This window comes from Loxodonta africana, chromosome 23 (assembly GCF_030014295.1).
Source record: "Loxodonta africana isolate mLoxAfr1 chromosome 23, mLoxAfr1.hap2, whole genome shotgun sequence".
NCBI lineage: Eukaryota > Metazoa > Chordata > Mammalia > Proboscidea > Elephantidae > Loxodonta > Loxodonta africana.
In genome coordinates, this window is record NC_087364.1 from 68768478 (window position 1) to 68785844 (window position 17367).

The window sequence follows — 17367 nt, forward strand, 5'->3', positions numbered from 1 at the left end:
TGTCTTGGACTGAATATTTAAGACTATGCTTTCCCTGCCTCTGGCTTAAACTCAGAGCCTTGTACTCCATGAAAGATGTGCCTTGTAAACTAAAATTTCAAGAAATTCCCTTGTTAAAACCTGTGACTGTGGTCTGCAGAGAGGAAGCCCTGTAAGCTTTGGTTTGTGTGACTTTCATCTCCCTTTTAGTTACATTTGTGCAGTGTGGTGCCGCTGTCATGGGGTCATGTTCTAAAGTCAGTGCCAACATAGGACCTGGACACCATCAAAGGCCCCTTAAATTGCCATAAGATACATTATGTGGGCCTACTGTATCCCAGTGTCAAACCTAGGCAGCTTTCCCTTCTGCTCTGGAACAGCTGGAAGTGCCTTTGGTAAAACCCAGGTAGAATAGTCAGCTTGCCTTTAGGAGCCATGCACAAAAAAAAAAAAGAAAAAAAAGTTAACATTCTAGGATAATACTCTCTATCAAGTATGTGAGTAGTCAGATTGTAACATGTAGTGTTAAATCCACCGTGTGAACGAGGCTTTGTCTAACCAAGAGAAAATACTGTGCCATGCCATATGAATCTTGATGTCCAACCCCAGATATATTTGGTCAAGCACGTGGGACAGAGAGCCTTGGGTTCATGCTCTCCATGGTTGTGGCTTCAAAACACTTGTGTTGGTATGGAGAAATCTTTGAAACTGGCGGCAAAATAGTACTTGTTATAGTTTTGATGTATGTATAATTAATTCTTTAGCCTAACCCTTATAAACCACCCTGGGAAGTGGACTGGTTTGGTGTTACCACAGCTCATAAATGGAGAGACTAAGGCCGGGGAGTGATGGGCTACGCCAAACAGGCTAGGGCCTGGGATGGAGTGCTGACATGCTCATCCCTGGTGTAGGGAGTCTTCTGTCGCTCGACCCGCCTGCTGCCACCCTGCCACAGCATAGCTAGCGCACCCTTTGTTCACCATTTTTCTCTGTATTCATAAATTGAATAGGTTATATAGATGAATGGGCTATCCCTGGGGTATTTATAAAGGATGGAAGAAGAATGAATTAACTCTTTCAACCACTCCGTGGTACACTGGGATACTAATTTGCTAAATAGTACCTTTGTGGTCTGGAAGAAACCATTAACCGACTCAAACGCCTACTGTCGCCCAGCGAATTAATCACCCGGCTATTTCTAGCTCAGTGTTTATTAGGCAGATTCACTGATCATCATTTTAGCATCTATTTTATATTTTGGGCTCAAGGCACTTTGAGAAGCTCGCTGGAAATTGTAATCCTTACGAAATGTTACAGTCAGAAAGCTTTATACAGAAAAGTGTTCCTCAATAAAATGTAGGGTGGGGACTGTGTTTCCACTTAGTCTGTCCCCTCCAATCTTGAGATTAACTCTTTGGAAGACTGTCATGAAATTATTTTTTTCCTACTTTCTTGAGAAGCTGAGTAGCTTTCAGCATATGAGAACTGGAACATATGTGTGTGTATATGTATATATATGTATTTTTTTTTAAATAGGAAAGAACACCTGATCGAATTGTTTTGCCACTGTGCTAAACATGGTTTTGACTCTTTTTTCCTCAATGAAAATTTGTTTAGAATGTTCTCTGTAGTTTTTTAACTGCATGTATTGTTTGAAAACCCATCAAGGAGATACACTTTCTTATAGCTTGCTGGTAACTTGTTTACTTATGTTCTCTTTCTTTTGCTTCCTCTTTCTCTTGGTTTGTTTAGCAATGAACGCAGTATGTGATTATTATAAATATGTTATCTTTTTTAGGTTCCCATCCTTAGTAAGAAGGAGGATGTTTTTGCATACTTAGCTAAATATTCGGTGCCAATGGTCCGAGCAACATGGCTGATCAAGATGACGTGTGCCTATTACTCTGCTATTTCTGAAGCTAAAATTAAGAAGCGTCAGGCTACTGACCCCAATTTGGGTAAGTGAGGCAATACCATACATTTGACATTTCATTTTGATTCTATAAGTTATTGTTGCCTGCTCCTTCTATACAGAACCCAGCCTGGTGAGTACTGCAAATGTACATGGTGATGATAAAAGCTACTTGTGGTGTGGGCTGGGGGAGCTCGTCCTTGGTCACCTAGTCCCAGAATCCTGATTCCATTGGCAGGTCCTATAGATATTGCCTCCAGAATGTGTCCTGCATCTGAACGCTTTTTACCTTGAACTTCTGGTTTAAGCCACCGTCACCATTTGCCTGGCTACAATGGCAGCCTCCTATCTCATCTCCCTGCTTTTTCTTGGCTCTTTACATTTCAGTCTCCATCTCAGTCAGATCGTATCGTGTCCCCATGGATAACTTTACAATAATTTCTTATTACGGTTTGAATAAAAATCCAGACTTCTTACTGTGACCAAGTAGGCTAACCGTAATTTGCCCTTCTTTATGTTCCAGTCTGTCTTAGTTACCAAGTGCTGCTATAACAGAAATACTACACATGGATGGATGGCTTTAACAAACAGAAATTTATTTTCTCACAGTCTAGGAGGCTAGAAGTCCACATTCAGGGTGCCATCACCCAGGGGAAGCTTTTTCCCTCTGTCAGCTCGGGCGGAAGGCCCTTGTCATCAATCTTCCCTTGGTCTAGGAGCTTCTTAGCACAGGGACCCTGGGTCCAAAGGACACACTCTGCTCTTGGTGCTTCTTTCTTGGTGGTATGAGGTTCCCCGTCTCTCTGCTTGCTTCTCTCTTTTATATATCAGAAGTGATTGACTCAAGATGCAGCCTAATCATGTAGATTGAGTCCTGCCTTATTAACATCATAGAGGTAGGATTTACAAGACCTAGGAAAATCACAATCAGAGGACAAAATGGTGGACAGCCACACAATACTGGGAATCGTGGCCTAGCCAAGTTGACACACGTTTGCGGGCCACGATTCAATCCATAACACAGCCACACTGCCTTCGTCTATCCCTCCAACATACCAAGGTCATTTTCCTCTCGGGGCTCTGCGTCTCCCGTGCTATGTTGGTGGGTTTCCCTTCTCCAGGTCATTTGCACGTTCCCGTCTCTTCACTGAGGTTTCAGCTCACATGTCGTTTTCTTTAGGAGGCTCTCCCCGGGCACCTAGGGAAACACGTTCCTCCTCTTCCTCCCCTCCCCTCCCAGCTGTGCTCTCTTTGTTATTTTATTCACAGCACTTTTTTAAAAAAATGAAAAAAAAAAAAAAATTATTGTCATGATATAAATGTAACAAAACATTTGCCATTTTAAGCATTTTTAGGTGTATACTCTAGTGACATTAATTACATTCACCTTGCTGTGGGGGCACCATCACCATCTATTTCCAAATGTTCTTCCTCACCCCAAACAAAAACTGAGTACCCCTTAAGTAATAAACTCCCATCCTCTTGCCCCCCATCCCCTGGGAGCCAATAATATAAGCTTTTGTCTCTATGCGTTTGCCTGTTCTAGACGTTTCATGCAAGTATTCACAGCACTTTTCACCGTTGAAATTATCTTTAAAAAATGTGTTTTTGTGTTGCTTGTTCTAGTCCCCCACTGTCCCGTACACTAAAATATAAGGCCTGTAAGGGAGGGTGGCACAGTGATTAAGAGACCGGCTGCTAAACAAAAGGTCAGTGGTTTGAACCCACCAATTGCTCCTTGGAAACCCTGTGGGGCAGTTCTCCTCTGTCTTGTGGGTTGCTATGAGTCAGAATTGACTCGACCGCAGTGGGTTTGGGTTTTTTGGTTTATAAGGCCAGGGCCTTTGCCGGTCTTCTTCACCACCATATCCCCAATGTCCAGAATTAGGCAGGCCCGTGGTAGGTATTTGTTGCATGAACTGAGAGGGAACGATTTTTAGTCATTCTTCACTCTTGGTGACTAGACAGTGACTCCTTGAGGTAGTGCTTTGTAAAAGATACAGTGCTAAATTAGAAATACGCGTACAGAATTATATACAAAGATTCAGTTTACAAATAATTTTTTATGAGACGGAAAAAAAGGCCGGTGATGTTATAAGGGAGACTAGCTACAAAGGTCTGAGGAACAGGGACCCAAAAAAAAAACATTGCTGTTGGGTTGATTCCGACTCATAGCTACTCTATAGGACAGCGTAGAATTGCCCCATAGGGTTTCCAAGGAGTGCCTGGTGGATTTGAACTGCTGACCCTTTGGTCAGCAGAAAGGTCAGCAGCTGTAGCTTTTAACCACTATGCCACAAGGGTTTCCGAGGATTGGAACGGAAAGTACAGGTGTCCTCAGATGCCGGACGATATCTAAGAATTTGATGAGTTGGAGAGTGGAGCCCACTCTAAAAGCATGAAAACTTAAGACACAAAAGTATTCGGAATTCTGTGGCTGCCACTTTGGAATTCAGTGTTATCTCGTGTTCAAACAAACAAACAAGCAAGAAGATGAACTGTATTACCACGAGAAAGCTACTAGAGCTTAATAAATGAATTCAGCAAAGTTGCTGAGTACAAGGTCAACACACAAAAAGATAAGATGTGTTTCTATACACAAGCAAGGAACAAACTAAAAAGGAAATTAAGAAAACAATTGTATTTACAACAGCATCTCAAAGAATAAAATACCTGGGGATACATTTAATCAGGAAGATGAAAGACTTGCACGCTGAAGACTATAAAACATTACTGAAGGAAATTAAAGAAGATGCAAAGAAGTGGAAAGACCTCCTGTGTTTATGGATTGGAAGACCTAATGTTGTTAAGGTGTCAGTACTATCTAAAGCAATCACTAGATTCAGCACACTCCCTATCAAAATCCCAAAAGCCCCCCCACTTCTTTTTGACCTTTTATTGTGCTTTAGGCGAAAGTTTGCAGAGCCAATTAGTTTCCTATTCAATAATTTATATATAAATTGTTCGTGGCGTTGATTGCAATCTCAGTGTGTCAACACTCTCCCCTCTTTCCACCCCGGTTCCCTGTTGCCATTTGTCTGGTTTTCCTATCCCTTCCTGACGTCCTAGCTTTGCTTTTGGGCAGGTGTTGCCCATTTGGTTTTGTATACTTGATTGTTCTAAGGAGCACGTTACTCATGGGTGTTTTTTTTTTTTTTTTGTGATAGACCTGTCTAGTATTTGGCTGAAAAGTTAACTTCAGGAGGGACTTCGGTTCTGAGTTAGAAGGGTGTCTAGGGGCCGTAGTCTTGGGGGTTCCTCCAGTCTCTCTCAGACCAGTAAGTCTGATCTTTTTTGTGAATTTGAATTTTGTTCTACATTTTTTTCCCCTCTCTGTCCAGGACACTCTGTTGTGATCTTGGTCAGAGGAGTTGGTAGTGGTAGCTGGGCACCATCTAGTTCTTCTGGTTTCAGGCTAGTGGAGGCTGTGGGTCATGTGGTCCATTAGTCCTTTGGATTCATTACTTCCTTGTGTCTTTGGTTTTCTTCATTATGCAGTGGTTGGGATGAAACCAATGGTTGTATCTCAGATGGCTGCTCGCAAGCTTTTAAGACCTCAGACGCTACTCACCAAAGTAGGATGTTTTGCCAGTTGACCTAGATGTCTCCGAGACCATGGTTCCTAGCCCTCATCCTCAGCAGCTCAGTCCTGTGAGGTGTTAGGCTGTGTCTGGGAAGCATCACCTGGGTGCTCTATTATATATACATGGGTATACATGCTGCACATACAAATACGTTTAGTGAAATATCAACAGGCAAACCTATATATGTATGTGAGTGCACTCCTGTACTCCCTCCTGCCCCATTCAGTGTACATATCTACCGGTGTATCTACTTGTATATTATTGTTTTTACTGTTGTTGTACGGTTGCATATGTTACAGTATTTACTGTGTTTTTTTTCTTTTCTTTTTTTTTGAATTCTTTTCAGTGTCTTCCTTTGCCTTGGTCAAGTTGTCTGACATCCCGTATATTGTGTATTGCTTTCCCTTCACCAAAGTTAACACCTGTCTGCTGTCTAGTTAGTGATTTTCCCTTCACACCCCCTTCCCACCCTCTGTAACCATCCAAGATTGTTTCTTTCTCTGTGCAGACCTTCTCTTGACTTTTTATGATAGTGGTCTCGTAAAGTATTTGCCCTTTTGTAGTTAACTTATTTCACTTAGCATAATACCCTCCAGGTTCATCCATGTTGTGAGATGTTTTGTGGAGTCATCATTGTTCTTTTTCATAGTGTAGTATTCCATTCTGTATATGTATCATAGCTTGTTTATTCATTTGTCCGTTGCTGGGCACGTAGGTTGTTCCCATCTTTTTCCTATTGTGAATGATGCAGCAGTGAACATAGTGTCATACGTCTGTTTGTGTGACAGCTCTTATTTCTCTAGGATGTATACCTAGGAGCAGGATTGCTGGATCATATGGTATTTCTATTTCTTGCTTTTTAAGGAAGAGCCATATCATTTTCCATAGTGGTTGTACCATTTTACATTCCCACCAACAGTGTATGAGAGTTGAATCTCCCCACATTTACTGTTTTTTTGGTCAGTGCCATTCTTGCAGGGGTGAGATGGTATCTCATTGTAGTTTTGGTTTGCATCTCTCTAATGGCTAATGATCGTGAGCATCTTTTCATGTGTTTGTTGGCAGCCTGAATGTCCTCTTTGGTCGAGTGTCTGTGTCTTTTGCCCATTTCATGATTTTTTTTTAATCTTTTTGTTGTTGAGTTCTTTGGAGTTTTCCATATATTTTAGAGATGAAACCTTTTCAGATATGTTAATTGCCAAAGATTTTTTTTCCCTAGTCTGTAGATTCTCTTCTTACTCTGTTGGTAAAGTCTTTTGATGAGTGTAAATATTTAATTTTTAGGATGTCTCAGTTGCCTGGTTTATCTTCTGGAGTTTGCACATTTTTAATTATGTTCGATATTTCTGCCTCAGATTAGGGTCCCTAGCATTGTCCCTTTGTTTCATGATCTTTATAGTTCTAGGCTTTACATTTAGGCCTTTGATCCATTTTGAGTTGGTTTTTGTGTATGGTGTGAGGTATCGATCCTGTTTCATTTTTATGCAAATAGATTTCCAGTTTTTCTAGCACCATTTGTTGAAGAGACTATCCCTTCCCTATTTAATGGATTTCGACCCTTTGTCAAAGACCAGGTGTCCACAGGTGGATGGATTTACTCCTGGGTTCTCAGTTCTTTTCCACTGGTCTACGTGTTTGTCGTACCATTTAGACTGTTTTGACTACCGTGGTTGTATTAGTAAGTTCTGAGATTGGGAAGTGTGGGGCCTCCTGCTATGTTCTTCTTTTTCAGTAATGCTTTACTTATCCAGGGGTTGTTTCCTTTCCATATAAAGTTGATGATGAGCTATTCCATCTCATTAAAGAATGTTGTTGGTATTTGTATTGTATAATATCTGTAGATCACTTTGGGTAGTACTGACGTTTTTACAATGTTAAGTCTTCTTATCCACAAGCATGGTGTGTTTTTCCATTTATGAACGTCCTCTTTTGATTTCTCACAATAGTGTTTTATACTTTTCTTTGTATAAGTCTTTTATGTCCCTAGTTAGATTTATTCCTAAAGATTTTATCTTTTTGGGGGCTATTATAAATGGTATTGTTTTCCTGGTTTTAACAGCTTTTTATTGTAGAAATGGCAAAGCCAGTCCCCAAATTCATATGTAATTGCAAGGGACCTTAAATAGCTAAAGCAGCCTTGAAAAAGAACAACAAAATAAGAGGACTCACAATTCCCAATTTCAAAACATACCATAAAGCTACAGTAATCGAACCAGTGTACTAGTATAAGGATCGATATATACACCACTGGAATAGAACTGAAAGCCCACACATGAGTCCATATACCTAAGATCAGTTGATTTTCAGTGAGGTTGATAAGTCCGTTCGATGGGAAAAGAATAATCTCTTCAACAAATGGTACTGGAGCAACTGGATTTCCACATGCAAAAGACTGAAGTTGGAACCGTACCTCACAACACATATGAAAGTTAGCTCAAAATTTATTAATGACCTAAATATAAGAACTAAAACCATAAAATTCTTAGAGGAAAACGTAGGGGTAAAGCTTCAAGAACTCGTTTTTTGACAACGGATTCTTGTATATAACACTAAAAACTTGAGCAACAAAAGAAGAAAATAGATAAATTGGACTTAATTAAAATGAAGAAGTTTTGTGCCTCAAAGAACTTTATCAGTAAAGTAAAGAGACAACCTAAAGAATGAGAGAAAATATTGGGGGACCATACGCAGGATTAGGGTTTAATACCCAGAATATATAAAAAGCTCCTACAATTCAACAACAGCAGAAATATGAACAAGCCAATTAGCAACCCTGTGTATGACAACGAAACACTGCCTGGTCCTGTGCCATCCTCACACTTGTTGCTATGTTGGAGCCCATGGTCTCAGCCACTGTATCAGTCCATCTTGTAGAGGGTCTTCCTCTTTTTTGCCGACCAACCATGATGTCCTTCCCCAGGGACTAGTCCCTGCTGATGACATGTCCAAAGCATGTGAGACGAAGTTTCACCATCCTAGCTTCTAAGGAGCATTTCAGTGGTTCTTCCAAGGCAAAAGTAGATACAATAAAATGTTTATGTTTCTCTTCTCCTTTTCCCTACCATATTTTCTTGCTTGGGTATTTTTCTTCTGTCTTTATGTTGGTAAATGTATATAATTTTACTTCTTATTTTTATATACATCTATTGCATTTATTTATAACCTCTCTCCAGACTCTGGATATCCAAGTGTTTACTAGCCACCTCTACTTTGATGACTAATAGGTGTTTGAAACCTTGTTAGCTGTGGTTGAGTTGGCCCTGACGTAATGGCGACCCCATGCTCAATAGAATGAAATGCTATCTGGTCTTGCACCTTCCCCATGATTGGCTGTGAATCAGGTAGTTGTGATCTGTAAAGTGTTCATTGGCTGGTTTTGGGAAGTAGATCACCAGGCTTTTCTTCTAGTCTGTCTTAGTCTGGAAGCTCTGCTGAAAGCTGTTCAGCATCTTAGTAACATGTAAGCCCCCACTGACAGATGGGTGGTGGTGGCACGCGAGGTGCCTTGGTTGGGAATTGAACCCAGGTCTCCCTCGTGGGAGGTGAGAATTCTACCATTGAACCACCACGAACTTACCTGAAACATAATTTATATAAAATCCAAGTCTCCATTTCTCATCCTCCCTAAAGCTGCTCCTTCCTCAGACTTCTCCTTCTTAGTAGATGTTACACCCAGTCACCAGGTGGACAAGGCCCCAAACCTCACTTGTTCTTTTTATCCTAGTAAAATCATCCTGGATTTTTAGCTTTCCCTCAAACCCCCACATTTAGTCCTTCAGCAATCCTGTCAGCTTTACTTTCAAAATGTCACCAGGATCTGATAGCTATCCCTGCCTCACCTGTTGTGACTCTCACCAAGCCACTGTCACCTTCTACCTGTACTGTCTACTTTGTATTCCTTTGTAGTCAGCATGGCCTTGTTCAGGCATAAATCAGGTCGTGCCTTTCCTGTGCTTAGAATCCCTTAATAGCTCCCTGTTTCTCTCAGGCATGTACCTCCGCTGACCTCAGGGCCATAACCTTTGAGCGCTGTTCTCTCTCCAACTCACAGATGCTCACGGGTCCTGCTCCCTCTCTTGCCTGCAGTCTGTTCAGACGGTGCTTCCTTAGAGACACCTGACCCTCCATCCAAAATGTCACCTCCCCACTACTCTGCCTCCGTATCCTGCTTTATTTTTCTTCATTGCTCTTAATACCATCTGATGTTATATTTTGTGTTCATCTGTGATCATCTCCCTTTGCCCGCCCTGGACTCTGTTGCCTCAAAATTACAAGCAGTGATAAGACTTACGGGATGAGGACTCTGTGATCTGATCCGATCGGGTTGTAGAAAGCCGTTATTACTGTTTATAGAGGTAAACAGTGAACGACAAGAACAGATTACTTACAGAAAGCAAACAGTAAACAATAGGAACAGATTTTAGGTGACCTGGTCCCCTCGATCCCTATGAGTACCCCACTTAGCATATAGGGGAGCAACCTACTTATGTCTAAAAGGGGACCCGCTAGCCCTTTCCAAATTACCCATGTCCATTTTTGGGTCACTGGGCAGGCACACCGTGGGCGAAGTGTCAGCAGGTGTCTCTCTGTCTCTCAGAGGGAATGTTCTCAGGCCAGGTCAAGCATGGCTGTGTTTGTTCTCTCTCTGCTGCTTTTCTTGGCCAGGTGTGGCCCCTCTGTTTGCTGCTATAGCTCTCAGTCATCAGCTTTGGGACAACCCTGGGCCAGTGCCAGGGTTAGACTGGCATTTTGACCTTGTGGGTGGAGGTGCCCAGCTTCACTTGTGGGCCAACTTGCCCACCACCACCGTCTTCTCTGGGGCTGACTGCGTCCACTGCTGCTTTCGGCTTGTCTCGTGGTTCCCTGCTGCTTGCTGTTTCTCTCATCTTTGGTGTTATCAGCTCAGTGAGTGTTACCAGCTCAGTGTTACAGCCCTCCACCTGTATTAGAGCTCTTTTAGGAGGTTCTCAGTGAACGGCCCCGGGTCCAAGGGAGCACTCCCCTACTGGCTGTTGATGACAGCAAGCCCCAGCTGAGCCTCTGCTTTCTAGGGTTTTTATTAGTCACTGTGAGGCCCCTGTTAGGCATTGAATTGTGTCCCCCCAAATAGGGGTCATAGGGGTCAGCTTGGCTAGGCCAGGATTCCCAGTATTGTGTGTGTCTAGCATTTTGTCATCTGATGTGATTTTCCTGTGTGTTATAAATTCTACCTCTGTGATGTTAATGAGGTGGGATTAGAGGCAGTTATGTTGATGAGGCAGGACTCAATCTACATAACCTTTTTTGAGATACAAAAGAGAAGTGAGCAGAGAGACAGGGGGACCTTTTACCACCAAGAATGAAGAACCAGGAAGGGAATGTGTCCTTTGGACCCTGGGTCTCTCTGCTGAGAAGCTCCTAGACCTGGGAAAGATTGATGACAAAGACCTTCCCCCAGAACCTTCCCCTGGAGCTGGTGCCCAGAATTTGGACTTCTAGCCTACTAGACCATGTGAAAGTAAATTTCTTTTTAGGTAAAGCCATCCACTTGTGGTATTTCTGTTATAGCAGCGCTAGATAACCAAGGCAGCCCCCAAGCCAATGCTGGTAAAGAGCAGATCAGGTGGTGCTTCCCAGCCAATCTGGGTTAAGGTCAGATTGGGCTGGCCTCTAGCCAATCTGATAAAGGTAACTTCTGGGCAGAGCCCCCTCTCCCCAGCCTATCCATGTAAAAGTGGACAGCCGACTGACCAATCCTTTGCAAGCCTCTTACGTGGATAGCATACCGACAAATTCTTTAGCAGGTTGTGGGCCACCTCATCATTTTTGGAGAATTACAGACCTAGGGCCAGAAAAAAAAGGGCCACATAAAAGAAAACCCGTCACACCACACACTCTGAACTGTAGTGTAGGCATCACGAGAAGCTGTCTGGTTTGTTCAATGCTGGATCTAACCTGTGCCTGCGTCAGTGCCGGGCACACAGGAGGTACTCAGTAATTTAAGTAAATAAATGAGTATTTGGCCTGTAGCATTTACGTGAATGTTCATGAGTGTGTGTGTGTGATTTTATATATATACGTATATATAAATATATGTGTGTATATCTGCAATTTTATGTTCCTTGAACTCCCAGCATCACCAGCCACAGTGGAAGGATGACTGTGTCCTTCCTTATGTTCTCTTCATATTGCCTTTTGTAGCTTGTTCTCCTCAATGTTTTCCTTGATGTTCAGTTTAATCTGATGTCATCTGTTACAGAAATGCCAAAAAGGGTGATTGTACAGGAATGATTCTGCCATCTGAAGTGTAGAAAATGAATGATTTTAGGACAAATAGAAGTCCGATAGACCCTGGCTGTTTGCAAAGAGTAGGTGCCAGGAGTTTTCAGTAAATTTCAAAGATGAGTAATCACCAGGACCGTATGGTTTCCTCTGCCAAACGGAGGGAAGTATAGCTCCGATTTCTGGCAAAGTGCATCATGGACTTCTTCTTGGATTTATTACTTTTACCATTCATTTTCTTACCACTGTGACCAAATTGTTTTTGGCAGGGGATTTTCTCCCTTCAAAAAAAAAAAAAGGTAAAGTTTTTATTATTTACACAGCCACAGTGGATGGTTGAATAAGCTCACCCGGTATCTGTGCTTTCTCTTTCTGCATGAGCCATATAACGTACATAATTGTCTCTGTTTTTGGACTCTATTTACCAAGTATTGCATTCGTAGGTCTTTATGATTATTCATGTGTGTTTAAGGCCGTGAAGGTTAAACCCATGAAGGCCAGGTTTCTACATGGAAGAGTATGTGTTTTGATCTAAAAATATGCTTTAGACCAAAAATAAAAATATTTTGAGATGCATGAATTTTCGGAGTTCACCCCTATCGTTTCTATCCAGCATCTTGGAAAGAGCTTTGGGCTTTACTTGTCCCAGCTCTTCCACTCAGTGGCTAAGTGGCTGAAAGCAAAGTCCTTGGTCTCTCTAGATGTCAGTCTTCTCATCCTTGGTCCAGTCCAGGGTCCACACTGCCTTTGGTTGTCAGATGTTTTTAGTTCTTCCTTAATCTAGTATAGTCTTTCAGCCTTTCTTTTCTTTCTTGATCTTGATATTTTTGAAGGATGGGGGCCAGGTATTTTGTAGCATTTCTTCTGGTTTGGATTTGTCTGATTCCTCTAGATTAGATTCAGGTAATGCCCTTGGGGTCGGAATATCATAGAAGTGATGCTGTGATCATCTCAGTACATCATATCCTGTCGTCCCAGTCAGTATTAGCAGTGAAAACTTTGATCATTTGGTATAAAGGTGGTGTCTACAGATTTCTCCACAGTAAAGTTCCTATTTTCCCCTTTGTAATAATTTATGGTGAGATACTCTGGGAGGATGTAAACATCCAGTTCTTCCCTATGCATTTGTACGCATGTATGCACACACACGCATACACACAATAGCAAAACAAGTCCATTACCGTCAAGTTGATTTCGACTCATGGTGACCCCATGTGTTACAGAGCGGGATTGAGCTCCATGGGGTTTTCTTGGCTGTAATTTTTATGCAAGCAGATTGCTAGGCCTTCTGCTGAGCTGCTGGGTGGGTTCGAACTGCCAACCTTGAGTTTAAGTAGTCGAGTGTAAACCATTTGCACTGCCCAGGGACCATAACACATACACCGTACACACATGTATGTATGTGTCTCTGGGTATAGATATATACGTATATACACGTGTATATATATATAACACAAACCAAACCCACGGCCGTCGAGTCGATTCCAGCTCGTAGCGACCCCATGGAGTTGCCAAGGCTGTAAATCTCTACAGAAACAGACTGCTGCAGTCTTTCTCCCGTGGAGCCGCAGGTGGTTCTGAGCAGCCGACCTTTGGATTAGCAGTGGAACTCCTTAACCACTGTCCCACCAGCACCACACACATACACACACACCCCCATGTATAAAATACATATGAATATATATACTATATGAAAAGAGAAAATGTGCTTGACTGTTAACAAGGTTGCCAGTTCACACCCACTCAGCGTCTCCGTGGACGAAAGGCCTGGTGATCTGCTTCTGTAAAGATCACAGCCAAGAAGATCCTGTGGAGTGGTTCTGCCCTGTAACAGGTGAGGTTGTCACGAGTCGGAACCATCTCAGTGGCAATGGACTTTTTTTTTTTTTTTTTTATTACATCTGATACCTCTCGCGCTCTGCTTTGTCTTCACCTTCTTCAGCTTCTTGAAGCAAATTATAGAGTGCATTTGGAAGCGTTTGGCTATGGAGACACAGTCATAGTGTAGTAAGTTTCACACTCCAAGAAAGCGGCATAGCCAAATAAGTACAGAAATACATATGTGTTGAATTGGGTTAAATCGCATATACCTCAGAAGATTCACTTGCAGCGATAGGCCCTGTGTTCTGGCTTGGATAGTGAAAAGAATCACTCAGCACGTTTGGGGCAAGATTGACTGTCGAGGGTCACCCTTTCCTGGCGTTGGCTTTATGACTTCCGTTGTTTTGATGATGGTTCTTAGTATACGTAAAGTGTTTTCAGTAGAAATGGCTTTTATTCCTTTGTAATAGAAACATATGTTTGATTTTCAGTTCCCACATTCAGTATGGGAGCAGAGCTATAAAGCACTGCTGTTTGATTTTATTGGAGGAGTTTTTTCTAAAGTTAGTGAGCTAACAGCACCAAGGAAGCAGGCCCCATTGGGTGAATTCTTTACCCACAGCTAACAGAGGTCCTCACTGTCATTATGCCGAGTTACAGATCTAAAATGTAGATTAAGTGGGCTGCCGGCCTGGGGAGCTTGTAGCCAGCAGTGACATACCCAGTACAGTGTGTACGCAGAAGTGAGAGGAATGGAACCTTGAGCTCATGGGTGAGGTTGCATGTGTAATTTCAGGGAATAATTTCGCTTGGACAAATCCGAGTATCAGGCCAGAGATCTTAAGTACAGGTGAACTAGAGAAGCTTGGAGAAAAAGGTTGGAGTTCTTAGTCCTTCTGAGACCTAAAAAAAAATGAAAATAAAGGAGAGGTTATAGGTGGATATGATGTTTAGAAAATACTCTCAGAGAGAGTGCTGCAGACTTGAGGGCAAGCACACCAGAGATAACACATATTTGGTTTCAGATATTTTTAGAGTTGAATTAAGTTTCCTTTTTTAAGAGAACGAGACTGTTTAGCTGTTTTAAATGTTCCGAGCTCACCAGAGAAAAGCATTTTTCACGGGCTAGCTAATATTTAAAAATAAAAATGTCGAACTCACATTGAGCTATATAATTAAAGAAAGTTGTTAAACAGATTAGAAGATACGACTTTATGGTAAATAACACAGTCATTGTTGTTGTGTGCTATTAGGTCGATTCCAACTCATAGTCGGACCTGACAGGACAGAGTAGAACTGCCCCATAGGGTTTCCACGGAGAGACTGGGGGATTCCAACCGCTGACCTTTTGGTTAGCAGCCTGCGCTCTTACCCACCAGGGCTCCAACCAACACACAGCTTTGAACATTTCTTTGTAGGAATTTCCCCTGTGAGAAATCTTACTGTTGCTGAACCAGCCAGTAACAAGTACAGTATTTACTGCTGTTATTGCAGTGACCGTAACTGTTAGCAGTTTTTGAGCGCTTACAGCATCCCCGGCGTTGCAGTAGCAGTAGGCAGTGATGTGGGTTTCATGGCATTCCTCACTGGAAGCCCCTCCTCTGGTGTATACTGCGTGAATTACCTTCGTTACTTGATGAAGGTTCTCAGCCTCTTAGCAGTTGCAACTCATGACAACCCCATGTGTGTCAGAGTAGAGCCATGCTCCATAGGCTTTTCAGTGTCTGATTTTTTGGAAGTAGATTGCCAGGACACTCTTCTGAGGTGCCTCTGGGTGGACTCAAGCTTCCAACCTTTTGGTTAGCAGTTGAGTGCATGAACTGTTTGCTCCACCCAGGGACTGTAGAGCCTAAGAGATGCCTTTATCGTCTTCTGTTAGACCCTAAGGCTTTGTTTCTTCTTGGTTCAAGTGAAAAACATCATTCCCTCACCAGGTTTATTGGCCTGTTGGTCCTGTGGAACTGGTGAGGTCAGGACCTGGCTCTGTGCTAGGAATACTGTGGCCTGCAATGACTGTATTTCATTAGTACACACTTGCTATGTTCTATGTATATTTTATGTTTTCTACTTATTATTCAGGTACGCTGTGAGAGAGATACTGTATTTCCATTTCACAGATAGGGAAACTGAGGTGCACGTGGGTGCACAAAGCCCCATAGTGCAAGTGTCCAAACTAGGCTCTGAAGTCTCTGTGGATGCTGTGCTCAGTGGGTACAGAGAGAGGGAGAGTCTGTACTCACTGCCCGATAGGTGTTCACCGAGGAGAAGGGGAAGTAAGAGCTGACGGTGAAGTGAACAAAATTCAGAGGAAATTCCAAAGAATAAGGCACCGAGGAACTTGGGAAGTCCAGGGAGATTCACAGAAGTGACTTTTGAGTATAGCTTTGAAAGAAGAGCCATTTCCCAGAAGGACAGCCTTGAGGGCTGAGGGTGCGAGGTGGGGTGTTCTGTAGGGAAGGAGGATTCAGGCAAAAGGGCGGTGTCTGCAGAGAAAAGAGGATCTTCCGGTTGTTTGACTTGTTTGCAGAACTGCCAGTGTTTCATTCCAGCCTGAGCCGTGGTTACCAGTGGGGAAGTGAAGAAGGGTGTGCGAAGACTTGGTGTTCTTGGTTTTTTTTTTTTTGGCCAGAGTGGCAGTTCCATCTGGTAGATGATAGGAGCCATGGAAGTGTTTATTTTTACTATTACTGTTGTTATAACCCTCACAGTTTCTTTGCCTGTAAAATGGGGACCACGACAGTACCTTCTAAGGAAATGAGTTACTACTATCAAAGTGTGTAGCATAGCGCCTGCCTGGCCCAGTAAGTGCCCAATAAATATAAACCGTTAATAATATCATCATGCTTGGTAAAGTAGACGGTCAGTGAAAAACGGGAAGACCCTCCATGAGATGAATTGACACAGTGGCTGCTACAATGGGCTGGAACATATCAACTATTGATTGTAAGGACTGTGCAGGACCGGCCAGTTTTTTGTTCTGTGGTACGTAGGGTCGCTATGAGTCGAAACTGGCTCGATGGCACTTAATGACAGCAATTATTTGGTATTATTTTTATTGTTGCTACAACTGTTACAAGGACTATTGTTATTAAAGCCAGAAACCCAGTGCCGTTGAGTCGATTCCGACTCATAGAGACCCTATAGGACAGAGTAGAACTGCCCCATAGAGTTTCCAAGGAGCGCCTGGTGGATTTGAACTGCCGGGCTTTTGGTTAGCAGCTGTAGCACTTAACCACTACGCCACCAGGGTTTCCCACTGTTACTACTGGCCAGTATTTATTGATTATTTTGTGTATTGTGCTGGGAAGCATATAGACATTATCTGTCACCCTTTTAACAACCTCAAAGCATAGGTTTCATGGGCTAGTTGCATTTTGCATCTGAGGGAGCTGAATCTCAGAAGAGTTGAGTAACTTGCCGATGTAAGTGGAGCTGGACTCAGCCCGGTCGCTCTCACTAGAAACTGCGTGCTCTTTCCTGCGTGCTGTGCTGGGATGGAGGCAACAAGCGTCGCTGGGGGAAAGGTGCCCGTAGGGAGCACGCTGCAGGACTTGGTGTCCGTGGTACTCTGCAGATTAGAACTCTTGTTCTCACAGGTGCTGCAGCGAGCAGGCAGAGCAAAGCAAGGTATCACAGAAATGGAAGAAACAGAGTGCTGGCATCGCTTGTGTGATGAGTGACTCTAATTCTGCCTTGGACTTGCTGGGTGTTCAGTATGATCAGAAGTGAGAAGACGTATCTTGGGCGTGAGGTCTTTTTTTTGGAAACACACAGATAAGGAGAAGCTTAAAATGCTTTGTGGTTAAGCAG

General features: G+C 42.8%; 1 protein-coding gene across 15 annotated transcripts in view; it reads left to right on the forward strand.

Annotated features, from left to right (window-relative positions):
- The window catches only part of MED12L (mediator complex subunit 12L), a 352938-nt gene that overhangs the window by 52592 nt on the left and 282979 nt on the right, over nt 1–17367 (forward strand). For all 15 annotated transcript variants that reach the window (XM_023555393.2, XM_064275606.1, XM_064275598.1 and 12 more), the window contains one exon: nt 1778–1937. In XM_023555393.2, the coding sequence (XP_023411161.2) occupies nt 1778–1937 (160 nt within the window). The remainder of the gene's footprint in view (nt 1–1777; nt 1938–17367) is intronic.